General features: G+C 39.8%; 1 protein-coding gene across 1 annotated transcript; it reads left to right on the top strand.

Annotated features, from left to right (window-relative positions):
* The first annotated feature begins 239 nt into the window (after positions 1-239).
* SSR1 (signal sequence receptor subunit 1) lies at positions 240-25,792 on the top strand. Its single transcript, XM_079776258.1, has 8 exons — positions 240-419; positions 3,287-3,399; positions 5,821-5,908; positions 7,129-7,391; positions 11,130-11,206; positions 12,084-12,162; positions 14,750-14,843; positions 23,515-25,792. Exons 1-8 carry the CDS (start codon positions 341-343, stop codon positions 23,580-23,582), a joined length of 861 nt encoding a protein of 286 aa, XP_079632384.1. The 5' UTR covers positions 240-340; the 3' UTR covers positions 23,583-25,792.
* Positions 25,793-27,766: the final 1,974 nt, after the last annotated feature.

The raw sequence follows: 27,766 nt of genomic DNA, 5'->3' as shown, positions 1-27,766 counted from the left end.
GGTGGGACCCGCAGGGCCAGGCAAGCCACCAATCCGAGGGACCAACCGCAAGTGGCCACCCCGCACTGCAGGGGGAGGAGGGCGCTCCGGGGAATCTCCCCGGCCCAGCGACCCGCCACGTGACTCCCAGGCCTCCCGCCCCGCGCACCCCGCCGCCGGGAGCCTGGAGGCGGCCACGTGGACTGCGCTCCCCGGCCACAGAAAGGGGCGTGGCGAAGGCCCGTGCGTGGTACGTGCCCCGCCCCTCCCCGCCCGGAGCCCGGATGAAGAGTAACGCCATTTTCGCCGGAGCCGCCGAGAGCTCTCGCGGACGGCGACAGGACACCGGACGGGCCACGCCATGAGGCTCCTCCCCCGCCTGCTTCTGCTTCTCTTGCTCGCGTTCCCCGCCACCCTCTTGCTCCGAGGCGGCCCTGGAGGTGAGGCGAGGGGAGTGGACGGTGGGGCTCGCCGAGAAGGAGACGCCAGGGACTGCAAGTTTAAAGCTGGAGGCGGCGGCGGCGGCAACTCCTGGGTCCGGCGTCCAGCTCGCCGGCCTCCCTCCGCCTCGTCCTCGACCCCCCAGCTCGCAGTAGGGGCCGCAGGGCGTGTGGGACAGGCTCCGGTGGGCCTCTGCCGCCTCCACGCGGAGCGCGGGGCAGTGCCGGGCGGCCGCGCGGGGTGCCGCCGCGGGTTGGGCTTGCCTCCCGGACCCGCGCCCGCTGCCGAGGTCGGAGCTGGCGGGTCCTGGGCCGGAGGGAGGGAGGCGGAGGGGCCGTGGCCCGGCCGGCCGGTCGGCCCGGAGCGCGCTGCAGCCTGCAGCCCTGCGGCCGGGCTCGGTCTCTGGCCGCCCGCCGCGCCGCTCCACCCCCATCCCCGGCTCTGGGCTGACGTGTCTTTTCGTTTCCACGCGCGGCGTCCGCCTTCATTCATTTGCCGAAGCCTCTGTTTTCTAAACACCTCAACTCCCGGAGCACTTTGTATGTTCCTGGCCGTCTTCCCGTTCACCGGCCCCTGGTCCCTGAGTGTTGCCAGGAGTCTTGGATTTCAGAAAAGCTCCCCATTCTCACCCCCATTGCCCAGCCCTGTACTCCCAGGCGGACGGAAGGATCTCTGTGGGATGTCTAGTGCTCAGGCCCTTTTTTCCCCTCTCCTTTCTTTTTTTTTGTAACCATTTTTTTGTTTCTTGGAGCTGTGTCCTGAAAAAAATACAGCCTAATTCGAGTTTTGCATTTTTTTTTTTAATTCGGGTTTGTTCATTCCTCCCAACTGTTAAGCTGGTGTGAAAATAACCTACACAGCAGCACATTAAACATGTGGAGACGTGGCTTCTTGCCCTGATTCTGTCAGGGACTTCGATTTTTGTCATCTGTAAAATGTAGTCTGACTCAATGATCGCTAGAATTCTTTTGATTCCGTAAGTTGAAGCAAGCTGTGAGGCAAAATGAATGAGAATGACAGGTATCCACAGGTTGTTTTCCAAATAAAAGTGAAGTGACTGGTTTCTATTTAGTGGATGGAAAACCAAGTATGAAAAGTAACCAAAACTGTTAATTCATTTGCTGGTTGAGGGATTCTTTTCCCTTACCTACCATTTACTTGCTGATTTCTCTCTCTCTCTCTCTCTCTCTCTCTCTCAAATTGCCAATTCTACTTACTATATTTTTTCAGGGTTTAAACTTTTTTTTAAAGGAAATATCAGTATCTAAACTGAACTGGGTATTTTTAAATACTTTTTGTGAATAATGGTCTTTCTTTCAAAAGATGTTTCCTTTTAAATTTTTCCAACTGAAAATTGTTAGATTTTATAGGCATAAAAATGTTACTGGTAACATTAGAATCCTATATAGTAAAGAGCTAATATGCTAATTAGACCGGATGGCGGACCGACCGGCCAGTGGGCAGAGCTGAGAGGCAGCTGAGGCCATGAGGGCTGAGCCCCTTGCACGAATTCCGTGCATCGGGCCTCTAGTACTTTAATATCCACTGAAATGTAGGGTGAACAGCCGTTATGTCTCAATTCTGAGTTTAAGTACAACTTTATTATGTCAGGCCTAGATATTTTTCTTACTAGTTTTTCATTTCTTTAGGGTTTTTTCTTTTTTGGGGGAGGGGGGTGTCTTTTAACTAGTTTTTTTAAATGACTTGTTTAGGAAGAAGAACTGAAAAGACTTAAAATACATGGACCTTAACGTGTGCTGTTTCTCCTGGTTATTGCAGCATATGCACATGCTTCCTTTCCCACATTTTTTTCCCTTTCCTGAATTGCCACATCATCATTCTTTCTGAGAGATGTTGGAAGGGTCGCTACAACTTTGAAATTTCTTTTGAGGATCTTGCCTGAAATAGATTTAATGTGACTTATTTAGAATACTTTTGCATATAAAAATATGTGATTTATACTTTCCTGGCAGTATAGTTATGCTTAACGTTTACTTTCATATTAAGTGTAGGGGAAATAAAAAGTATATTAAAACATGTTTGAAACCATCTGCAAAAATCAGTGCATGCTTTCTCTGCTCTCAACCCTGAAGTTAACAATATAGGTTTTTTACTAAACAGCGTGTTTTATGCCAGCTAGTTTTACGTGAATGCCATGTAGATCTTTGTTCCTTGGAATTACATGCTATCAAGTTCTAAGAGTTTGAGCTTTAGTCAACTCTAATAACAGTGTTGCTTGCCTAGGTATTTAGATTGCTGTTTTTCTTTAGCCGCGAGTATTTTTGTTTTATTTTGTATGGATAATGACAGATTAAATTTTGGAATTTCTTTTGAAACACTTATTTTTCCTTCATTTCCTTGACAAAATTGCTTGAAGTCCTTTACTTGAACTTTAAGGCATCTTTAATTTCAGGAGTTCATTTTTTCAACTGTTAGGTGCTTTTTAAAATTAAGCAGCGTTTCCCATTAAAATTAACATGCAGTTGTTAAAACTACTAAGATAAAATCATATGAATATTTTTTTAATTGATTTTAGAGAGGAAGAGAGCTAGAAACATCAATGATGAGAGAGAATCATCTATCGGCTGCCTCCTGCACGCCCCCTACTGGGGATCAAGCCCGCAACCCCGGCATGTGCCCTTGACTGGAATCAAACCCAGGACCCTTCAGTCTACAGGCCGATGCTTTGTCCACTGAGCCAAACCAGCTAGGGCTGAATATTCTTATATGCATTGTAATCTGGCATCATTCAAGTACACTGCGTGATTGAACTGCTCCAAGGGGAAATTTTTGTTCATTATTCTTGAAATGAAAAAACATTAGTATTCCAGGGTAGGTAACTGCTTGTTTTATATTTTATTGTTAGGCTCAGTAGCAGCAGCTCAAGATCTTACAGAAGATGAAGAAACAGTGGAAGATTCAATAATTGAAGATGAAGATGATGAAGCAGAGGTGGAAGAAGATGAACCCACAGATTTGGTAAGTGACATATGACTTAATGTATATACTGTATATACCTAGAATTTATCCTTTTTATAGATAAATTTGCTTTTAAAATTCTTGATTTTAGAGGTTTGTTTCCGTGTTTGGTGTGGATTGAAGTTGGGATAATAGGGGCAGTCATTGGGGATGGATCATTAGTATTTTCTGGAACAGGGAGGGAGAGCATATGGACATAACTCCGTTAAGGTGACAATATAGTGGACCATTTGTTGATTTGGGACCATTTGATGTACTACTTAGCTTTCTGATCTTGGGTAACTTGACTCTGGGTTTTAGTTTCCTTTTTCTTCCCTTCAACAAGCAAATATTTATTTATGTGCCCTGCTACGTGCCAGGCACTGTTTTGGATGCTGAGGTGAACAAACCAAGTGTCTTCTTTGCTGTCATGTAGCTCATGTTCTTGGAGTTGTCCAGGGGTAAGGAGCAGATAATAAACTGTATATATAGTATGTTCTGTGAGAGTAAAGGGCTTAGAGAAGATCTCTAGAAGTCATTCAGCTCTGACACTTTTATTATAACATTATAGTATGACCATAAGAATATTGGGCTAGAATAAGGATTATTGCACCATGCTTCTAGCTAATTTCATTTCCTCTCTTGAACTACTGTAATCTATGCCACACTTTTTTTTTTCTTTCTCTTCATTATGCCATACTTGAACCTAGAAACTTGTGATTCTAGATTTTATGATTTTTTTTTTTTCAGGATCAAACCAAGTCCCTATTTTTCTATTATGTCAACTTCAAAATAATTGGCCTTGTATATAGATACTGCTTTTTTTTGCCCTCATTTTTATGGAGTATGTTTTCCAACTAAACTAATCTGCTTGCTATTTTGTTGATGTTTAAATGACCATTTCTATGCATTTGCATATCCTGTTTCACTTGAATAGAATACCCCTACTAATTTTTGTGCTTTTCTAATTCCCCCTCCTTTAATAAAACTACCTTTACTGATTACCATGTGTCAAGCTTTTCACATGTATGCAAATCCATATGTTAAGGGTTTATATTAGGGCTCTGCATCTTCATTCGATGCATTACATTAACTAAATAAACACATTCCTCCGTCAGTAATGGTAACAAAAACTTCACTCTTCTAAAAGTGCTGCTCTGGTAAGATAACTTGGAATGAACATCTGAAGGGAATCCATCCAGAAAATGAGGATTAGAGATGGTATTTAGGGCTCTGAAATTGGGCATGCACAGAAATTTAGTGATAGATTATAATAATAGAAGCATAATATGATAGTTAGACCGGATGACCTTCCTGGGGAAGCCCGGGCCCCGGGTGCCAGAAGGAAGTTGGTGCCCACAGCCGGGGAAAGGAAGGCCTACCTACTCTTACACGAATTTTCGTGCATCAGCCTCTAGTATTATTATAACCACTTTTCTGAAATTACTTCAGATCTCTAGCACTGGAATGTATTTACTGTGGAGGAAAGAGTAGCAAAGGAAACTGTTGGATCTTTGTTATAGTTACAGTTTAGTCAGAACTTTTCTATCCCTTGATCATCGCCCTTGCCTTGAGTATTATAATTTTCTTTACCAGCATCTTCTTTTTTTTTTTTAATATATTTTATTAATTTTTTACAGAGAGGAAGGGAGAGGGGTAGAGAGTTAGAAACGTCGATGAGAGAGAAACATCGATCAGCTGCCTCCCGCACACTCCCCACTGGGTATGTGCCCACAACCAAGGCATATGCCCACGACCGGAATCGAACCCAGGACCCCTGAGTCCACAGGCCGACGCTCTATCCACTGAGCCAAACCGGTTAGGGCACCAGCATCTTCTTGAAACAGTAAACTAGACAGTTTTTCTATTATGTTCTGTTAATCAGGATGGAAGTCTTTGTAGGCTAATAAGGTGTTCTAGAACAGGCTCAGCAAAATGTGGCTGCCCCCCAGGTCCATCTTTGCCCATCTTTTGTGTGTTCTCTGTATCTGCTTTTACCGGGTAGCCACATAGAAAGCAGCCACAGAATTGAGTAGTTGCAATAAGGACCTTATAATTTTCAAAGCCAAAAATATTTGATACCTGATCCTTTACAGAAAAAGTTTACCAGCCCACACTCTAGAACCTTGCAATTCTAAGTGTGGTTTGAGTATCAGCAATATCAGCATTTCCTGAGTGCTTGTTAGAAATAGAATTTTAAGCTTCACTCGAGACCTGAATCATATCCACAAAATCCCAGGGGATTTGGTATGCACATTTCTGTTCAAGATACACTGTCTAGAATTTTTTATTTGAACTGATGAGATACAATAAAATTCATACCACTGCTAATCCCAACAAAGCCTTGGAGAGGCAATAATTTGTCCCAAATCTTAGTGAAGTCATTTTTATATGGTGGTATTTTTCCCTGTAGTAATCCCTTTTTAATATTGTTTTTCTTAGGCAGAAGATAAAGAGGAAGAAGACGTATCTGGTGAACCTGAAGCTTCACCAAGTGCAGATACAACTATCCTATTTGTAAAAGGAGAAGGTAATAGAGAAATACTAGTTTTGACTCAGATGTAGAAATTTTTTAAATAACAAGGTCACTTGTTGGGGAAGTGTTAGTAATGCTTAAGATGCATCTTCCTTTCTTACAAGTGTAAATATACATTTTGAAAAAACCCCTCAGATTATATGTGTGAATACCCATGTCTGTAAGGTACTATTCCTGGCATTTAAATTAAGGGGGAAAAGAAAAACTATCTATTTTAACTAGAAAGTAAGTGTTCCTTTGAAAGAAACTGTTTAAACTCTTTTCAAACTGCCACAATAAAGTAACTTGTATTTTGAGTGGAAACAGTGAAATATTAAATGTTTACAATTAGGCCTTGGTTGGAGCCTAGATTACATTAAAAGAAAGTAAATAATGGCTTCTATTTAATGAAGGCTATGGCAAGCATTGTTCTCAATGCCTTTCATGTATTATTAAATCCTTACAAAAATCTTCTGAGGTTAGTTACTATTGCTAAACTGAGTTTTAAAGAGGTTAACAATTTGTCCAATGTTACCCAGTTAGTAAATAGAGTGTGGAGACAGGGTTTAGACCCAGATCAGTCTGACTCCAAAGCCTGTGCTATACTGGGTGAAACTCGGCTCTGAAGACTACAGTATAATTATTGAGTTATTATTTTGAAGTTATTAATTTTCTTGGTCTTCTCAAGCTTTGTATTTTATTCCCATGTATGTTCCAACCTTATGCCTATAAAATGTCTAATTAGATTAAGAGATTCCTCCCTCCCCAATTTATTATGTCATTCATCTTTCCATTGTTTGCATAGATAATAGATACTGAGTTGGGGGGTGGGAGGTGACTTTATAAAGACAGATAGTCTCACTGCAAGATAATCTTACTAAAAGTACACGACTCTTTCTTAGACCACATAATTTGGATGTGATCTGGTCTGAAATTTCGGTACTCAGTTCAGATCTTAAGTTGGAATGCTGGAGTATAGACAAGGGTTTCAGTTTATATACCAGTTACTAGTTAGTGGATGACTGGAATGCTCTATTGAAAGGGATTCTGAAACCAAGTCTATATGTATTGGGAAAGAGTGCCAAAATCCATGAGTAATGTCATACTTTTTATTTTATGCCCTTTGAGCATGTTCTAATCTTGTGTCTGTCTGTCTCTCTCTCTCTCTCTCTCTCTCTCTCTCTCTCTCTCTCTCTCTCTCTCTCTCTCTCTTCTCTCTCTCTCTCTCTTTTTAGATTTTCCAGCAAACAACATTGTGAAATTCCTGGTAGGCTTTACAAACAAGGGCACAGAAGATTTTATTGTTGAATCCCTAGATGCCTCATTCCGTTATCCACAGGACTACCAGTTTTATATCCAGAATTTCACAGCTCTTCCTCTGAACACTGTAGTCCCACCCCAGAGACAGGCAACTTTTGAGTACTCCTTCATTCCTGCAGAGCCCATGGGTGGACGACCCTTCGGTCTAGTCATCAATCTGAACTACAAAGATTTGAACGTAAGGACCTTTAAACTTTTTTTTTAGTTAGAGATGGGTGAGGACAATTGACATTTGAATATTCTTGTGTTTACTCATTCATGTGCCTGTTTTGTGGTTAAAACTCCAAGGAGGCAAAGATAAATTGCATGAAGTCTTCGTCTTTAAGTCTATAATCCACTGGGGGAGATGGATGTAAGCAGGCTATATCACAGCATAAGTGATGCATTCTAGAGATAAGTGTGAGGTGCTAGAGCAGTGGTTCTCAACCTTTCTAATGCCGCGACCCTTGAATACACTTCCTCATGTTGTGGTGACCCCCAACCATAAAATTATTTTCGTTGCTACTTCATAACTGTCATTTTGCTACTGTTAATGAATCGTAATATAAATATCTGTGTTTTCTGATGGTCTTAGGCTCTACAGCAGCGGTTCTCAACCTGTGGGTCACCCAAGGCTCTCTGAGGCCCCAAGGCTCTTTGAGGTCGTGACCCACAGGTTGAGAACTGTTAGCAGGGTCACCAAATTACAGTTATGAAGTAGCAACGAAAATAATTTTATGGTTGGGAGTCACCACAACATGAGGAAGTATATTAAAGGGTCGCAGCATTAGAAAGGTTGAGAACCACTGTGCTAAAGTATTAAAGTGGAAGTGACTTGATCTTAAAAGGAAAGTTAGCCACAGTGGAGTCTGCTATTTTTAACATAGTTTTAGCGGTAAGGTTTATGGTTTATAAGAATCCAAGTAGCCTAAAGAAGCTCTGCTGTCTTCTGGTTTTTAATATGGTGTGGTATATAGCCAATGAATGTATAAGAGAAACCTATCACAATTGTACTACTGGGAGTTCACCTCTAGATGCCAACTATTAGGTCCACCTTCAGATAAGAGCACATCTAAACCCATTTCCTTTTCAAAAACTTTTCAGTGAAGGAAATTTTACCCTTTTTGGAAGCTTGGTCAACCTTTCATTATTGTAGTGTCAACATGTTTACCTTATATCTTAGTTAAATTTCTGTTGCTGCAATTAAGTTTTTCTTTTTAAAAAATTTCTTAGTAGAGAATAGAAGGTTTTTCTTTTTTCCTTCAAAATAACATATGCTTTCTCAACTTTATAGTTAAGTGACTTGAAGAATTACATATTTCAAACAAAACTCTATCAGGCATATATGTAGTTTTAGTTCCATTTTAAATATTAGTTTCATCAGTATTCTGATTCTTGGAATTGTCAACAGAAGAATGCCAATTGCAAGATCTGGAAGTAAAACTTTTATAATTACAGTTTAACAATAAGTAACACTGTCTAAGTACTACTTTTGTGCAGAGAATCAAACACTGAATGATTTTGATGTATTTGAAGACTGAAATTGTGTTGAACTGATAAAATTGTTTCAAGATCACAACAGAAAATATTTTGATAATAAAAATCACCCATTCTATCTAATAAAAGAGTAACATGCAAATTGACCATACCTCCGCTACACCCACAAGCCACGCCCACCAGCCAATCAGCAAATATGCAAATAAACCCAACCAAGATGGCTGTGGCCATGGAGAGCAGGAGGGAGGCTTGGGTTTCCCCAGCAATGGAGGAAGCCAAGCTTTCCACCTGCCCTTGCCGGCCTAGGCCTCCACTTAATGCTACAAAGTTTCAGTGATAGAAGATAAATAAATCCCAGTGGAAACGGCTGCTGCCATGGAGCGAGCAGAAGGCTTGGCTCCGCTCCAGGCTACAGAGTTTCAATTGTAGAAGATAATAAATCCCAGGTACCAGGGCCTCCGCTTGGGTCGCCAAGGGGCGTGGCCGGACTGCAAACCACCACAGGCTTCTAGCCCAGGCCACCCCACACCCCAAGGGAACCCCCACCCTGATTCGGGACAGTCTTCAGGGCAAACCAGCTGGCCCCCACCCATGCACCAGCCCTCTATCCTATCTAATAAAAGAGTAATATGCAGATTGACCATCATTCCAACACAGAAGAAGCCTGCCCCCATGTGGTCAAAGATCCTGCCCCCATGTGGACACAAGATGGCCACCACAAGATGGCCAGCAGGGGAGGGCAGTTGGGGGGGACCAGGCCTGCAAGGGAGGGCAGTTGTGGGCGATCGGGCCAGCAGGGGAGGGCAGTTGGGAGGGACCAGGCCTGCAAGGGAGGGCAGTTGGGAGCGATCAAGCCTGCAGGGGAGAGCATTTAGGGGTGAGCAGGCCGGCAGAGGAGGGAAGTTGGAGGCAACCGTGCCTGCAGGGAAGGGCAGTTGGGTGGGACCCAGGCCTGCAGGGAAGAGCAGTTGGGGAGACCAGGCCTGCAGGGGAGGGCAGTTAGGGGTGATCAGGCCTGAAGGGGAGGGCAGTTAGGGGCAAACAGGCTGGCAGGGCAGCAGTTAGGCATCAATCAGGCTGTCAAGGGAGTGGTTAGGGGGTGATCAGGCTGGCAGGCAGAAGTGGTTAGGGGCAATCAGGAGGCAGGCAGGCGAGCAGTTGGGGGCCTGCAGTCCTGGATTGTGAGAGGATATGTCTGACTGCCCGTTTAGGCCCGATCCAGGTAGGATTGGTCCTAAACGGGCAGTCAGACATCTCTTGAGGGGTCCCAGATTGGAGAGGGTGCAGGCTGGGCTGAGGGACACACACCCCTGTGTACGAATTTCGTGCACCGGGCCTCTAGTTTATTATAAATTTATTAGAGGCCCGATGCACGAAGATTCGTGCAAGAATGGGCCTTCCTTCCCCTGGCTGCTAGCACCACCTTCACTCCAGCCCAGAGCCGCCTTTCCGCCTTCCCACACTGCCCAGAGGCCCAGAGCAGCTGGGGTGGTGCGGAAGGCCTGCATTGTCACCATGGCGACGACGCACGCATCCCAGCTGCTCCGCATCTGTGTATGTAAATTAACCCACCATCTTTGTTGGGCTAGTTTGCGTATTCACTCCTGATTGGCTGGTGGGCGTTGCAAAGGTAGTCAATTTGCATCTTTCTCTTATTAGTGTAGATTTCCAACCTATTGTTAATTTAGAAGATGAATTTGACTTGTTCAAGTGTAATTTTTTGTTCTGTTAATCTTCATCCGAGGATAGTTTTTCCATTGATTTTTTTTTTTTTTTTTTTTTTTTTTTTAGAGAGAGTTCAGGGGAGGGAGCAAAGGGGAAAGAGAGAGAAACACCGATATGAGAGAGACACATTGATGGTTGCTTCCCAAATGCACCCCGACTGGGGCTGGGGATTGAACCGGCAACCCAGGTATGTGCCCTTGACCAGGAATTGAACCCAAGATACTTTGGTGTGTGGGCTGATACTAACCATTTAGCAACACCAGCCAGAGCTCAAGTCTAGTTCTTAAAATGATCTGCTATTCTATAAATGTTCATGCTCTTTTTTGTTTGGAAGGTTACACCAAGAGAACATAGGGCTTTTCGTTATAAGTGTGTTCTGTGGGCTTTGTTTCTTTATGCACATTTTATCTTGTTTTTGTTTTACTTCCCTGGTTCCTCAATTTCCCTTCCCCCCAACCCAAAAGAAAGTGGGGGACAACTTTGGTGAAATTGGAAGCATTTTTTATTTCTTAGGAGAAAATAACAAACATCATAATGTTGAATCACTGACACTGAGTTAGTGCCATTAGGCATGACTGAGTCTTGTCTTCTAAGTGATAAGAAAGCTATCGTATATCTCTTAGAATAATGGTTTTAAGAATTCTTATAGGCTTTCCTTTTATCAATGCCATTTCAGTTTGGGAGAATTTTTCTTTCTTTTCTTTTTTGTAAACAGGGCAATGTATTTCAAGATGCTGTCTTCAATCAAACAGTTACAATTATTGAAAGAGAGGATGGCTTAGATGGAGAAACGTAAGTGGAAGTTGAAATATGTAGATCTTGATCTTGTTAAGTAGGGCTAGAAGGCTTGCTCCTATCACTCTTTTTTTTATTAAATGATGGAAATGAAATGGACTGTAGATTTGGTGAAATCCTAACTATGTAAATTCATACTTTAGATGATTCTTATAGCTATTCATACCAAGTTAGGAAAGATAGTTGAAATTGACAAAAATTTGTTTTAAAAAGATAGCTTTAGCTTTCCATCCTTCCCCTCTTCTAAAATCTTTTGCACCCCATGCTCTTAAACTGATCAGCAGCCTAATCTAAGTTGCATGCCTCTAAAATTGCTATTGAAAATGTAAATCGTAAGATTTTATCTTGAAAAATGTGTTCTTTGTAAATGATAAATTACTTCTTACTGTATACTTAGATGGAATTCACCAAAAGTAATTTTTAAATCAAACTGCAAAATAATCTAATATTTGAGGGAGATAAACTTAATATATTATAAAGCAATTTTGTTAATTTGGGATCAGATGATTGCTTTTTTAAATTGTTAGAAATAAAGTAAGAAATTTATAAGACTTACTATCTGGGTCTAAATTGAATTAAAATATTTTATTCCTTTTACCAGCAAGTTATTTGGAAAGCTTATCTAGTGTTAACATTATATACAGTGGGGCAAAAGTAGGTTTACATTTGTTTGTATGTAAAATAATATAATGATTAATAAATTATAATGCAAGAATAATCTTTCATCTACTCACAACTGCAAACCTACTTTTGCCACACCTTGTAGATGTAATTAGCTTGATGTTTTTTATAAGTTAAACAAGAATTATAGTTTTAATAAGCTGTGATAGTTCCTATGAATTAAGCCAGTTTATATTTTTTCCTTTTATATTAGAATCTTTATGTATATGTTCCTTGCTGGTCTTGGGCTCTTGGTGGTTGTTGGCCTTCATCAACTCCTGGAATCTAGAAAGGTAATTATAGGTGAATGAATCTTCTAGCCATACTTGAGAAGTTGTTACAGTACTAAATTAAGTTCAATCCAGTGACTTCTTGCTTTCACTATGAGTTTGTATATTTACAGGTTTGTTGTACCTTTTACTTTAATTATTTACTTACTTATATGTTTGTTTGTTTGTTTGTTTATTGGTTTGTTGTACCTTTTAAAATAAAACATGAGGGTGAGATCTTGAATATGTGACTTGGATTTGTTTAGACTTTTCTATACATGTGCAATTAGTGTCCTTAGTCTGTACCCTCCAGAGTGATCTTTACCTTCTTATTGTTATTGTAACGTTAAATTACACTAGAATGCTTGTTTCTTTTGTTTTTAATGCTTTATTTTTATAAATATATTTGTATTGATTCCAGAGAGGAAGGGAGAGGGAGAGAGAGATAAGAACATCAATGATGAGAGAGAATCATTGATTGGCTGCCTCCTGCACGTCCCCAACTGGGGATCAACCCCGCAACCTGGGCATGTGCCCTTGACTGGAATTGAACCCAGGACCCTTCAGTCCATAGACTGACATTCTATCTACTGAGCCAAACCAGCTAGGGCCACGTGTTTCTAAAACTCAGACATAAGCTTTCATTTTTCTGTTCACTACACTTTTTTATCAGTATGTTATTTTATCTGTAAGCATGGAAACTTTTATATTTGCTTCAGTACTCTTAACTATAAGGATAATCCCTAATTAGCAATTAAATGTGTCTTTTCATTTGAAAATAATGAATTGGATTGTATTCTATCAGTCTAACTTCTGTTTTCTTGTTTGGGTAGTAAAGTGGTAACACTGAGCACATACTGTAATCGTGGTTTCTCTTTCTGGACATGGTAGCTAATTCCACCTCTGTCCTCATCTCACTCTGTTCCCTAACCCTGCAAAACAAAACAACTCATATTCCTCTCATGAGAAAGTATAACATGATTTGTGTCAAATATATTACTATCCACTAGACCCTTGTATTAAAACTAGGGGCCCAGTGCATGAATTCATGCACCTTGAAAGGAATTGTGGGCTGTGAGGCTGCTGTGGCCACAGGGGCAGGTCTCGGCCCATCCTCCACACCCCTGCCTAGACCCTCCCACTGCGGCCCCCAGTTCCCTCACTGCTGGCAGCCCTACTCCCGCCGCCACTGCTCCCATGTGCTGATGGCGCCAGCCCCGCTCACACCCACTGACAGCGTGGAGCGATTGGGGCCAACACCATCAGAGGGTGTGAGTAGTGGCTGCTGCCCTGATTGCCCCTCAGGAGCAGGAGGAGGTGGAGAAGCCCTTGGGTGATCGTGGCCAGCAGCTGCCACTCGCACCCGCTGACGGCGCAGAGCGATCGGGACTGGTGCTGGGCGCTGGCAGCGGGTACAGACGGCAGCTCCAGCAACCGGCAGTGGGTGCGATCACCAGGCGGGACCGCAGCGCGCAGGAGCAAAGAATTTTCAGTAACCATCAGAGGCTCGCCCTGATGACAGCGACTGGCGCCCCTGCTCACCTACTCCACCATCCTGCCATGGCCAATGCCTGCCATGTACCGCGCTCTGCCGCCTACTGCCAAAGCCCACCATGTTCCGTGCGCACCCCCTGGTGGTCAGCACACGTCATAGTGACCGGTTGATTAGTTGTTCCACCGTTCGGTCTATTTGCATATTAGGGTTTTATATATATATATAGATTAGTAATAAGTGTTACTAATAAGCACTTGCTCTTTAAAAGAGAAGTACTTAGTGCTTAAATGTTAATTTCCATAACTTTCTTTGCTTCATTTTCATAATAGAGTTTTTGATATAAACGTATATTAGATACAATGACATCTCTAATTTTTCCCATTTGAATGAAGCCATTTTTTTTTAATTGGCTGTAGTTACCTTTCTGTGTATTCAAAATCTTATTTTTAGACTGTATATTTAATGCTCTTTTAGGTAAATAGGGATTTTTGAGATATTTTTAAGAGCAGGGCTAAATAGAATTGAATTATTTTCTTACTTCCTAGTAGTTTTGCTGCAAAAACTCTAGGGACAAAGTTTTTGGTTGTTAGCTTAAATGAGATTTTATGTTTTTGTTTTATCTATGCCAGCTGTGTAAGTGTGTTTAACGATGCAGAAACCTGCCTGCATGCATCCTTTCAGTGATTTATCCTGAATTTTGTTGAATTTGGAAATAAATTTATTCTTTAACATTTAATACCCAAAGGGAAAGAAAATCGTTGTATAAGTAGAAAGTCTTGATAACACATGAAGCTTTATAGCATAGGAAAATATCTTTAAAGCCTGAAAATAAATCATTGTTTGAAGATTTATTCCTTTATTATTTATTTTTTTATAATTGGTGCTAGACATGATTTTCCCCCTCTGATTAATAAAAACTTGAGTAGGAGTAGGTTTTAAAACTAGAAGAGAACATATTTCTTTATTAAGATATTTAAGTAGCTTAAATAGATGTTTTTTATAGGTCTCTTTTTAAAGGTCTCTTTTTATAGGTCTCTTTTTGATAGGTCTCTTTTTAAAGTTACAGTAAACAGTATAATGAAACTCCTTTACAGTACTGTTTTTTTATTCTCCTAGCGCAAGAGACCTGTACAGAAAGTAGAGATGGGTACAACAAGTCAGAATGATGTTGACATGAGTTGGATTCCTCAGGAAACTTTGAATCAGATCAGTAAGTACTCTTACTAACTTGGCTGGGAACTTTTTCTCTTAAATGGAAATTAAATATTTTAGATTTAGCACAAGTGCTTGGTCAGTGCTAATTAACACTTGTCTTTTCCAATACTTGTATAGAATTTAGTATATGTTTAATGAGTGCTTTAAAATTTTATTTTGTGTAGTTCTTAATTTAGAAATGCTTCCAAATCTGCAGTTTATGTACAAATGTGTCATTCTCTATATTTCTAATATTTTTCCTGTCTCTTTTCTTTCCTGTTGCTTCAGTGCAAAGTAGAAGAGGTGAGGTGAATAATTTTTTAATGGTGTTTGCTATTTTTTTGGGGTCCACTTTGCAATAAGCTTAATGAGTAATGAAACAGTTTCTTAGCACTAAATTTGTTGGAAGAACTGCTAACTACTAACTACCCAGAATAGTCTGAAAAAATAAAACTAAAATACTGCATGATAGTTTCCCTAACAGATATATTTCAATTTTATGACTACATATGCAGTTATTTAGAATATTAATTTTTATAAAAGAACGTAGAAGTAATAGGGCCCAGCAGGCATGGCTCAGTGGTTAACTATGAACCAGGAGATTATAGTTCGATTCCCTGTCAGGACACATGACCAGGTTGTGGGCTTAATCCCCAATGTGTAGGGCATATAGGAGGTAACCAATCAGTGATTCTCTCTCATCATTGATGTTTCTATCTCTCTCTCTCTCTTCCTCTCAATAAAAACACATGTAAATATATCAATAAAAATATGTTTTTAAAAACAGTAATAGGGCCTCATAAAAAATAAATAGTACAGAAGTAAAAAAGTTGATACCACCTGGATCCCCCGATTCCATTTTTCATAAGTAATTGGCACTTATATGTTATTCTAAGTATTTTCTATACATATATCACCATATATGTCTTTTGACTGTTGGTTTTGTACAAATGGCATTATATTGCACACACTGTTATACAATCTGAGTTTTCATGCTTTGGGTATCTTTTTGTGATAGTTACTTACATATTTATCTCATTCTTTTAATAACTAGATAGTACTTTATATGAATGTGTCATCACAGATTAAACCTGGTCTGTATTGAAGGATGTTTGTTATTTTGAGTTTTTCAGTCTTAAAATTAAATCTGTAATGAGGAAGCTTGTCATATAGCTAATAAGAGGATGAGCCAGGATTCAAATGAGTGTGCAATTAAAGACACTGTGCTACCTAAAGTGGTAGTATTAATAAGGTGAGTGAAGCAGAATTATCAAATAATACTAAGTGCTCATATTTAAATTTATGCACACCCAAACCTGTAGATAATCTTTTTAAGCGTTTGAGGCAAACTTGACAATTTTTAAAAATTTTGTGTGTATTGCAAAATGATTGTCACAGTAAATCTAGTTAACACCCGTCACTACACATAAGTTATAAATATTTTTCTTGTCATGAGAACTTTTAAGATCTACTCTCTTAGCAAGTTTCAAATATACAGTACAGTATTGTCAGCTATAGTCACCATGATATACATTCTATCCCATGACATTTTATAACTGGAAGGTTGTACTTTTTAAAAAATATGTATTTTTACTGATTTCAGAGAGGAAGGGAGAGGAAGAGAGAGAGATAAAAACATCAATGATGAGAGAGAATCATTGCTCGGCCATCTCCTGCATGCTCCATACCAGGGATCGGGCCCGCAAACTGAGACATGTGCCCTGACCAGGAATTGAACCATGACCTCCTGGTTCATAGGATGATGCTCAACCACTGAGCTACGCTGGCCAGGCTGGAAGGTTGTACTTTTTGACCCCCTTCACCCATTTCTCCCACTCCCCACAAGGGATAATTACTTAAAAATAGAATAGTTAGGTCTAAAATTATGTGCATTTTAATTTTTAAGGAACATATCTCACTTCCTTACCAAAACATAATGCCAATTTATATTCTCGCCATTGTGCTATATTGTGTGCTTCTCCTCACTTATCATTTTCAAGTATTATTATCAATGTTTTAATCTGTCAGTGGTAAAAACAGTACCTTTTTTTATTACAATAAAGAATGAGGTTTAGCTTCTTTATACATATTTATTTACCACTTAGTATTTCTTTTCCTGTGAATTGACTGTTCAAGTTCTTTCTTGGTTTACAGATGGTTTTGTTTACAAATTTATTTACAAATTGAATTGTTTTCCCAATTATTTGCATATTATTCAGTGAGCTCTCTATTGAAACATAATTACAGCATGGTAGTTGCTTTACTAAAAGTGGGTGTGAAGTAATAGGAGCACAGGAGGGCCTTCCTGCTATAGGAGAGTGGGAAAATCATTCACAGAAGGGGTTGACATTTGACTAGAGTTTTGAAAAGTTTGGTGAGAAGATGTCTTCAAGGTTTTATGTGCTATGCTAAGGACTTTTGACTTTTCCTTCTAAGTAAAAAGTATCCATCAGATACTTTAAAGCTGAGAAATAAAAAATGTGTTTTAAAAGAAAATGATAGTTTTGTGGAAGATGGCTAGCAAGCAGAAGCTATTAGAAGATGATTTTTTTTTTTTTTTAAGTAAGAAATCAATAGGGCCTAAGCTAAGGTAGTTAGTGATAGGAGTAAAAGTGAGTAGAAAGATATTTCAGAAGTGGAGCAGACCTGGCTTTTGGTGACTGTTTAGATGTCTAAATGGGGAGGCATGAAAGAGTACTCTGAGCTTAGGCAGCTGGGTGGAAGATGATCCTGTTAATATTAGGTAATATAGGAAGAGGAACACTAATGCATGGGGAGAGATGAGTTTGGATTAGATCTGTTGAATGTAAAGAGCCTATGGAACTCTCAATGTAACATACTTTGAAATTAGAGATATGATGACATCCTCTAGCTATCTTCTATATATATAAAAGGCTAATATGCAAAGTGTCCCCTTGGGAGTTTGACCAGCAGACCGTGAGTTTGATTGCCCGCTATGACGTGCACTGACCACCAGGGGGCAGTGTGGAATGAAGGAAGGCCCTGGCTGGCAGCCAGGGAAGGAAGGCCCTGATCACCGGCCAGGCCTATGGACCCTACCCGTGCACAAATTTCATGCACTGGGCCTCTAGTGTTGATTTAAGAAACATTTAAACCTGTAGGTAATTTTTTAAAGAGTTTGAGCCAAATGTGACAGTATGCCAGGAAGGAAGGTCTAAGTGCTCCCAGAATATACAGTTTGCAGTTTCCCTTACACATTTCAAATTAAGGAGGGACCATACGGAAGATTATTTGAACATAGGAGAAAGCAAGGCAGGGAAATCTCTCTGATTTGATTACAGGATAGTTAATAAGATGATGTGCTATTTTGAGGGTGGTTACACTCCTGAGGAGTCTGAAAAAGGGGCATTTCAAACATGCACCAAAAAAACAACAATGGATAGGGCTTACTTAAGGCAAAGATAATCTTTTACTAGGGAAGTTACAGGCTTGAGGCAGGACCTTCCCGGTTAGAAATTTATGATCAGATCATCCTGTAAGGTTACTTGGGGTTAGATTTATTACAGAGCCCCTTTTTTGTCCAACACACAGTACCTCTAAAATACTTGCCTGGTCTGCGCCCTCTCACATTCGGCCTGGCGGCGGAACGACCAGTCGCTATGACACGCACTGACCACCAGGGGGCAGATGCACAATGCAGGAGCTGCCCCCTGGTGGTCAGTGCACTCCCACAGGGGGAGCACCGCTCAGCCAGAAGCCAGGCTCACAGCTGGCGAGTGCAGTGGCAGTGGCGGGAGCCTCTCCTGCCTCCGTGGCAGTCGGACATCCCCCAAGGGCTCCCAGACTGCGAGAGGGTGCAGGCTGGAATGAGGGGACCCCTCCCCCCACACCCAGTGCACGAATTTTGTGCAACGGGCCTCTAGTTGAGTAATAAGGCTCTAAAAAGGCCCACCCTCCAGATTTGCCAGATTGTTTTTTTCCTGGTGTCTTTATCTAAATTTTATTTAATCTGGAAGATAAATCTATAGGCTTGGTTAGACTTAAGTTGGTCTTTCTGGCTAATAGCATATACTAAAGCGATTTTCACCTTTTTCATCTCATGACACACATAAACTAATTAATTACAAAACTTCTGCGACATACCAAAAAATACTTTTTTGCCGATCTGACAAAATACATAGGTATAATTTTGATTCATTCACACTGGGTGGCAATTGTTGTGTTGGCTGTTGTCATTTGTTTATTTGACAGACTAAGGGAAAAGAGGTCAGTGCCCCTGACTAAATAGTCAGGTATTGCATGTTTTAAAAATTCTTGCTTCACTCCAGTTGAAAATCACTGGCATACATCATGAGTACTTCTGCCTCACATCATGATGATAACTTGAGCACTAAATTAGGGTGAAGGTGAGGTATTTCTGCTTTCAGCCTAGAAGTTATTGTGGGGTGTCACTTTGGCATCACACAGATTTCCAATTCTCTAAACATGCACCAGTTGATAATCCTCTCATGAATCAATGTGCCAGAGGTGGTGATGATTTTCAATGGAAATTTCTTTGACTTTTTACTTACTGTCATTCTTTTTTAAAGTACTTAGAGCTTTCCCTAATCAACTGAAACTGTTTGGTTACCCTAAAACAGTTCCTACTGAAAAAGGATAAATGCTAAATTAAATTCTCCCCTTTATTCTCTAATTTTCAAAGTAAAGAGGCACCCAAATGGTGACAAATGAGCTTTTTTCTAATTTTCTCCTTTGTTTTTTATCATCTCTAAATTCAGCTTTTCATAGAATTGCTGTGTTAACTGTATTCTTTGTTTTTAATCCTGACCCGAGGATATTTTTTCCATTGATTTCTAAAAAGAGAGAGAGAAAGGGGGAGGAGGAGGAGGAGAGAGAGACACACACGGACATGAGAGAGAAACATTGACGTGAGAGAGACACATAAATCGGTTGCCTCCCCCACACGCCCTTACCAGGGCTGGGGAACCTGCAACCAAGGTATGTGCCCTTGACTGGAAATTGTACCCAACACCCTTTGGTCCACAGGCTGGCACTCTAACCACTAAGCACACTGGCCAGAACAACTATATTCTTTTTTTTTTTTTTAATATTTTTATTGATTTTTAAAAAATATATATTTTATTGATTTTTTACAGAGAGGAAGGGAGAGGGATAGAGAGTTAGAAACATCGATGAGAGAGAAACATCGATCAGCTGCCTCCTGCACACCCCCCACTGGGGTTGTGCCCACAACCAAGGTACATGCCCTTGACCGTAATCGAACCTGGGACCTTTCAGTCCGCAGGCCGACGCTCTATCTACTGAGCCAAACCGGTTTCGGCTTTATTGATTTTTTACAGAGAGGAAGGGAGAGGGATAGAGAGTTAGAAACATCGATGAGAGAGACACATCAATCAGCTGCCTCCTGCATGCCCCCTACTGGGGATGTGCCCGCAACCAAGGTACATGCCCTTGACTGGAATTGAACCTGGGACCCCTGAGTCCGCAGGCCGACGCTCTATCCACTGAGCCAACTGGTCAGGGCCAGAACAACTATATTCTTTTTGATGCTCAAATTGTTAGTTTTGGCTTCTGGCTGCCTTTTTGAATTGCCTCTATTCTTAGCCTTTTGATCTTTTAATTATCCCTTACTAGCCAGCTCAACAAGATAATCTAAACTTTTCTATCTTCTCTGCTCTAAGCACGGAGCTAGTCATGATTCTGTTTTTCCAAGGACCCCTGGATGATACTAGAAATGGCATTCGTACTGGGTGACATTGTTTCTAGGCCCATTCTGTGAACTGAGATAGAAAATACAAATTTTTCAAATCAAATGTATATTGATACTAGAGGCCGGTGCACAAAATTCATGCACGGGATTGGCAGGGAGGTCCCTCAGCCCGACCTGCACACTCTTGCAATCTGGGACATCCCTCGCAATCTGGGACATCCCTTTCACAATCTGGGACATCCCTCCTGCAATCTGGGACCGTTTTGGCTTCTAACCACTCACCTGCCTGATGCCCCTAACTGCTCGCCTGCCTTTATGATCGCCCCTAACCGCCTCTGCCCCAGCCCCCACACCCAGGACCCAGGCTTCCCTCCTCTGTCCGGCCAGGACCCGGGCTTCCCTCCCTCTGGCCAGCCGCAGGCACCTGGGACCGCGGCTGCGGGCAGCTTCCCTTCCCCGCCTATTACCCTTTTATTAGTATAGATTTTCAATTCAACTATAACAGTGTTTTTATTTAATTTTATATGCTTGTTTTTTTTTTCTCTTGTACTTGATTCCTTACAGCAATAGTTCTTAAACTGCACATTCATCAGAATCACCTAGACTGCTTGTTAAACTTGATGAGCCTCACCCCTAGAGTTTCCAATTGAGTAGGTCTTAGGTAAGATCTAAGAATATGCATAACTAAGTTCTTAGGTGATTTTTGAGGCTGCTGGTCCAGACCACATTTTGAGAACCACCTTCTTAAAACATGGTTTTCTTAGAGTAAAGGAGTTGAGCCAAATTGCAGGTAATTTAGGAAAAATAGCCATTTCTTATTTTTTTTTTAAATATATGTATTTTTTGTTTTAGAGTGGGAGGAAGGGGGAGAGAGAGAGGGAAACATTGATTGGCTGCCTCCTGCATACCCGCTACTGGGAATCAAGCCTAGGCATGTGCCTTGACCCAAAATTGAACCTGAGACCTTTTGGTACATGGGAGGACCCTCAACCAACTGAGCCACACTGGCCAAGGCAAAATAGTCATTTCTTCTGAAAATAGGACATGTACTTTGCATATTTGAGGATAGAATGGAAAAAAACAAAAGAGATTTTGAAGGTCATGGAGCAGGAGGTCTGTCTGGAAGGTGCCTTAAGCTTTGAGGAATTACTTTTAGAAAGAGGGGTGGTATAAAGAGTAGGACATATAAGAGGCCAATATTTAACTCGGCAGGAGCTTTTACTCATATATCTCACTCATGAGAATGTAAACGAAGGAAGAGTACTTTGGAACAATTTTAATTCATTGCGAATAAGTTTTTTCTTGATTTGTTATTAATAAGTTTCACTAAAATTTTGCCTTTGTCATCTAAAAATTAAAAGGGTTGCAGGGAGATATGATTTCGCTACAGTTAATTTCTAAGTTTTTTTAGGGTTTGGGGTGGTGATAGTAAGTGGGGGGTTGGGCTGAAAAGCATCATTATACACATTGTTCTTTGCTGAAATAAAATGCCGCTCTCTGTGTTATTGAGATATTTGGAGCCATTTTTCCAAAAGCTTGGTGACTCCAGAATGCTCTTACTCTGTTTCTCATTTGTCTGCTTCCTAACTTTGATGTGCTACACAGGCAGGTGATGAAGGCTTGTTCTATGCATTCCCATATTTAAAAACCTGCTGCAGGTGTTTGAAATTGTTGGAAGTCAGTGATCACCACTTCACATCTGCTTAGTAACAGCAATATTCACACAGATGGCTATTAGATTCTAAAGTACTTTTTGAATCCTCAAAAATTATATTCAGCATATTGTTTAGTTTTTTAATTATTTGGAAATTGGTCAATTGTGTAAAGGCACTAGTTCTTAGTCTAACCTTTTAGAAAATCTGATGAAAGTTGTAGGCTGTCTTCATCAGAAAAATGCTTCTATGCTCAGTTTTAGATAAGTTGAACCCCTTAAATAACATTACTAACTTATCTAATAAATGTGGGTTTTCATGTGACATGTAGACTTAGTCTTAATATTTGAATCATTAAAGCTTAAGCAGATTTTTAAAAAGGATTTTTAGTTTCTAAATATGCTTAATAAAAATCTATTATGTATTTTTAAAATATAGGCATGGTCTAGTAATTTTGGAAAATAAAAATATATTTTAGGCACATTATATTTTTCATACCATTGTTCATGAAATGCTTACAAATGAACCCCATACTTTGGTGAAAACATCTTTTTCCAGCCCTTCATTTAAAAAAAACCACAAAAAACTGGAAAAATAATTACTTATTTCACAAAGAGAGCTTATGTTCCTAATTTGAAAAGTGCTCCTACAAAATAAGAAGCCACAATGGTCAGAGAGAATTAAGCCCTTCCTTTTTTAAAGAAACTTAAAGATGACTCTTACTGAAAGTAGAAGAAACTCACTACCAATTTATTTTTTGTTTGATAGTCCCCACTAAGACTCTTAACATAAGATATAAAGAGAAAAAAGGAAAAGCATAATGTTTACCAGTATGTGTGTAGGATGGTCTTAGTATTGATATACTATCTTAATTTCCTACTGCTTATTCCAGGTAATTCTATGAAATTGCCAACTGCATGGCTGCATTTGTAAATACTGTCTTTAATTTTGTAACCAATATAAATATTTTTGAGCTGCAAATTTCATACATTTTACACTATTTCCAAAGTGTTTACTTATGCACGCATAATCATGTTAAATTGTAGAATTCAAGATTTTGCATGGTGGCTCCTATGTTACAGTAACTAAGATTGTATCTTTTCTCACCCTAATTGCAAAAGTTTTGTTTTAATTCAGTTAGCTCTTGAAGGATTGATTATTTTGAAGGTTAGTTAAAATACCTAAACTAGATAAGAGGCATTTATTACTAGATGGCATATTTTTGCATGTATGTTTGTTTTTTGAGCTTAATTGTAAAGTTGAAGGGAAATGCTTTTTTTAAATGTCTTTTGAATCTAACATATCTATAATAGGCAAATTCAAAACTTACTCTTTTCTTGCAGATAAAGCTTCACCAAGAAGGTTGCCCAGGAAGCGGGCACAGAAGAGATCAGTGGGATCTGATGAGTAAATGTTCCTTTGTGCAACAATTCAGTCTTTACTTAACCTGCCCTAATGTTTTTCGGCCTGATGGGAATTAGTGCAGAGAAGCCATATCACCATAGAAGGCAACTACTACTTATGTGTGGACTGAGCAATCAGAGTCTGTGGCGATAATATTTTTGAACGTGCACTGCATTCATTTTTCTAAAGTAACAAATTTGTTTTTTTAACCATTAAAATCTATGTGTGTGTGTGTGTGTGTGTGTGTGAGCAGTTGGTCTTACCAGAATCATCGTTGAACTCCCTGAAGCATGCCTTTAGAATACTGAATATATTAATTGCCTTTCTTGTTGACATTTTTGATATTTTCTCCCCAAAGTCCATATTTATCCGATATTATAGATGTCCTATGTTGGACTGTTTAAAGAAAATAACTTGTTTTGTCCTTAGAATCCCAGTGGATAGAACAAATTAGCATTTGGTTGTCATCATGGCTGTTTTACACCTAGTATTCTAAAGGCACAAGCAGGAGCAGCTGCTTTTTAGCAATAGAGTTTTGGTATTTTGCTGCTGTTTACTATAATATGCACCTTCAGAACACTTCCCAAATGAGTTCAAGGGATCTCTAGCAACAAAATTGTGAAACATGAAAATTCTGCTGATTTTGGTATATAAAATCCACCCCACTCTCTTTTTTTATCAAAAAGAAAATGGTATCCTTGTGGAAACTGAGTTGTTGTGTTGACCATTATTGTTCTATTTCTTACCCAAGGGATAGCTTTGGAATGATTTTAGACCTATTTAGTTATTTTTTGAAGAGATCATTTGTCTCTCCTTAGTAGAAGTATTTTACTTAAGAAAAGTTGCCTTGACTACAGACTAAGCAAAAGGCCAGTTTATAAGGGCAGAGATATATTCCAACTAATTCTAATTTGTTTAAGAAAATATAGTTGGGTATTTTTTAGATGGTTAATCAATTGTTTTTTATCTAATCTTTTGGGGATTTTGGTTGTTGATATAACCTTTTTTTTAGTTCATCTGAAGAATTCCAAACTTTTAAGCACTCAATATCTAAAAACCAAAATTAAATTGGACTTCATAAAATTCACTTAGTTACTCTTGCCCTAAGTATTAAATTAAGTTTGGCATTATTGTCAGACTGGATAAAAGGTAAAGTATAATAGAATGAACAAATAAGAGGCTTTTCCCCTCTATCTTTAAGCCATATTCTTCCATGTATATTTTGTAAGGAAATGGTATGTGAAATTTTAGTGGCTGTTCAATTCCCGATTGTCTTCATTATAATGTACTGACCGCTCCCCACCTGTACCCATGCCCACACAAAACAATGAAAAGAGACAAAACACACACACAATCTTTCCAAGTTGTTTTAAGTATTTAAACATCGGAGCCAAAGTCAATGACAAAATAGAAGTCATTGTATAGTTATTAATCACATTGCAAGTAGGGGTGAAGGTGTCACATTATTTGTGTTGGCATTGCTGCACTATAAACTTCTATACCTGTAATATAAAGTGTTTTGAGTTTTTAATTGGGCTGAATAATCAGTTTATTTTGAAAAAGCTCTATGAACGCTAAGAGACTGCATGGTTTTTTTTGTTAAATGTAATAAGGAGGCCCTTGCACCTTCTCAAGGAATGTATTCCCAGATATTTTTCTGAGTGTCCCAAGTTTGTGAAACTACTAGAACATAATGCAGTGAGGTGTGATTACAGAATTTAAGTGACCTCTAGAGAATTTTATCAACAACCTGGTAATGCTGAGACAGTGGCAAAGCCACATTGACTGCCAGGTGCCACCCCTTCTAACCTCTAAGTACTTTGCCTTACATACTAGCCTCTCCATTTCTGAGGTTCAAGTTTGTACCTCAGAAATTATTTGTCATGTTTTATTTTTTTAGCATAGGAACACTTGAAAACTCAGGTGCTGGGGGGTCTTCTCTAGTATCAGTAAGTGTTTAGCAGGAACTAACTGTAATAAATGGAATTCAATTCCACACATGGTTTGTTCAAGCACACTTAATAAGTAGTCTATTTTTTAAATGTAAATATTTGGATGAAGTTTTTGTTTGTTTTGAAATATTCATTTGCTACATTAACCATGGTTTCAGAATTTACCATTTGAACAATTTGGTTTCAAAATCTGTAAAATGAACTAAGAATCTTGTGTATCAATTCAGATATGTGAGAATATGTGTTTATAAAGCGTGGATCTTGCTTTGGTTGTATAGCTTCATCATTCATTTCATGGATATCAATAGCAAATGACATTTAAAACTATTCCTGCCCTCTGAGGTGTTGGAGTGGGGAAGGGAAATGGGACCTCCCAGGTAGAAACCTGAGGAAAACAGAAATCACAAGGAAAGGAGCCTTGACTTGATTTTAGTGATTTTTAATTTAATTTAATTTTTAAATTTTTATTTATTTATTTTTAAAATATATTTTAGTGATTCTCTACAGAGAGGAAAGGAGAGGGATAGGGAGTTAGAAACATCGATCAGCTGCCTCCTGCACACCCCACAGTGGGGATGTGCCCGCAACCAAGGTACATGCCCCCGATTGGAATCGAACCTGGGACCCCTCAGTTCGCAGGCTGACACTCTATCCACTGAGCCAAATCACTCAGGGCTGATGTTTTTAATTTTAAATAAGCTTCAGATCATAGTGACTTTGATAGGAAAAGACAAATTTAGATCTTAAATATATATTTAAAAGCCACTGCCTTAAAGGTGTATTTGCAATGCATCAGCCTGTAATTGTATTTTGGCTCTGTTTGGGAGAAGTAAGTGGTAGTAATGTGATATCAAAACTTGGACTTAATGACTTGAGTTATTTTGGAGCTACAGTAGTAGATAAATGTAATGTAATATAATATGCAAGGCTCTTAAAGCATTTATCTTTTGTGATACAATGATATCCATACCCTTGGTATGAAGGAAAATTTATTTGTTTAGTGCATTTAAATAATGTGATTTTTCTTTTTTTAACCATGAACTCAGCACTACGCATCATCTCTCACCAAGGTTTTGATAGGTTACACCCTTGATTTTTCAGTATTTCAGTTTCAAAAATAGATGTTAGGTTAAATTTTAAAACACTTTCTGCCCTAACCGGTTTGGCTCAGTGGATAGAGCATCGGCCTGCGGGCTAAAGAGTCCTGGGTTCAGTTCTGTTCAAGGGCATGTACCTCGGTTGCAGGCTCCTCCCCGGCTGGGTCCTCCTTGGGGCTTGTGCACGAGGAAGCCAATTAATGTGTTTCTCTCACATTGATATTTCTCTCTGTCTTTCCCTCTCCCACTCTCTCCAAAAATCAATGGGAAAATATCCTCGGATGAGGATTAAAAAACAACAACAACAAAAATACTTCCTAATACACTTGAAATAATTAACCACAGTTTGGGAGAGCATCATTTATAGTTGTAAAATTAATAAATCTGTTCTGATTTTATTAAATAACTAGAGGCCCGGTGCACGAATTCGTGCACAGGTGGGGTCTGGCCAGCCTGTCCCGATGGGGGTCCATTGGGCTGGGCCAGTAGGGGGGAAGGGGCCTCAGGTGGTTGGCCGGCTGGCCCCGCCCCCTGATCGGGACCCAGATCAGGCTGGTTGGCTGCCGCAGTGTGCGTCATAACCACCAGTTCTGGTTGTTCCACCATTCTGGTCACTGGGCTTTTATATATAGAGATATCCTACTTTGAATTAGATCTCCAGCTTAGTGAGGAGCAAGATGCAGTGCTAAGGTATGGGTACCGTTTAGCTGCCTTTTTTAAGACAGAAAGGAGCTCATTTATTAAACATCAGCCATGCACTGTTTTCTGTTGGGACTTTCATTCATCTCATAAACCTTCACAACAATTCACTGAAGCAAGCTGATAACTGTTCTCATTTTACAGGTGGAAAAACCAAAATCTGAGTTTGAGTAGCTTGCTCGAGGTTACACATTGAATATGGATTCAGAGCTGTCTTATTCTAAAACACACGTTCTTTCCCCTGTACTGTTTCAGAAGGAAATTTTATAAAACCAAGCATTTGGGCAGCTTACAAATGCTTGGTTTTCCAGAGTCCAGCAATAAGTTCAAATAACCCCAGTGTGAAATATACTATATATACACACTTGCTATACTGTACAGTAGTGCACAAGTGCCATTCAACTCCAGAACACAAACCCCAGAGTCTTCTGAGCTGTTATCAA

This window comes from Cnephaeus nilssonii, assembly GCF_951640355.1.
Source record: "Cnephaeus nilssonii genome assembly, chromosome: 7".
Taxonomy (NCBI): domain Eukaryota; kingdom Metazoa; phylum Chordata; class Mammalia; order Chiroptera; family Vespertilionidae; genus Cnephaeus; species Cnephaeus nilssonii.
The sequence above is the reverse complement of the archived record's forward strand: the minus strand, read 5'-3'. Positions and strand labels throughout refer to the sequence as shown.

Excerpts from the sequence above, each read along its gene's own strand:
- SSR1 (XM_079776258.1), top strand. The coding sequence starts at position 341 with ATGAGGCTCCTCCCCCGCCTGCTTCTGCTTCTCTTGCTCGCGTTCCCC. Across the intron at positions 420-3,286 it reads GCTCCGAGGCGGCCCTGGAG|GCTCAGTAGCAGCAGCTCAA; the intron begins GTGAGGCGAGGG and ends TTTTATTGTTAG. Across the intron at positions 7,392-11,129 it reads TGAACTACAAAGATTTGAAC|GGCAATGTATTTCAAGATGC; the intron begins GTAAGGACCTTT and ends TTTTGTAAACAG.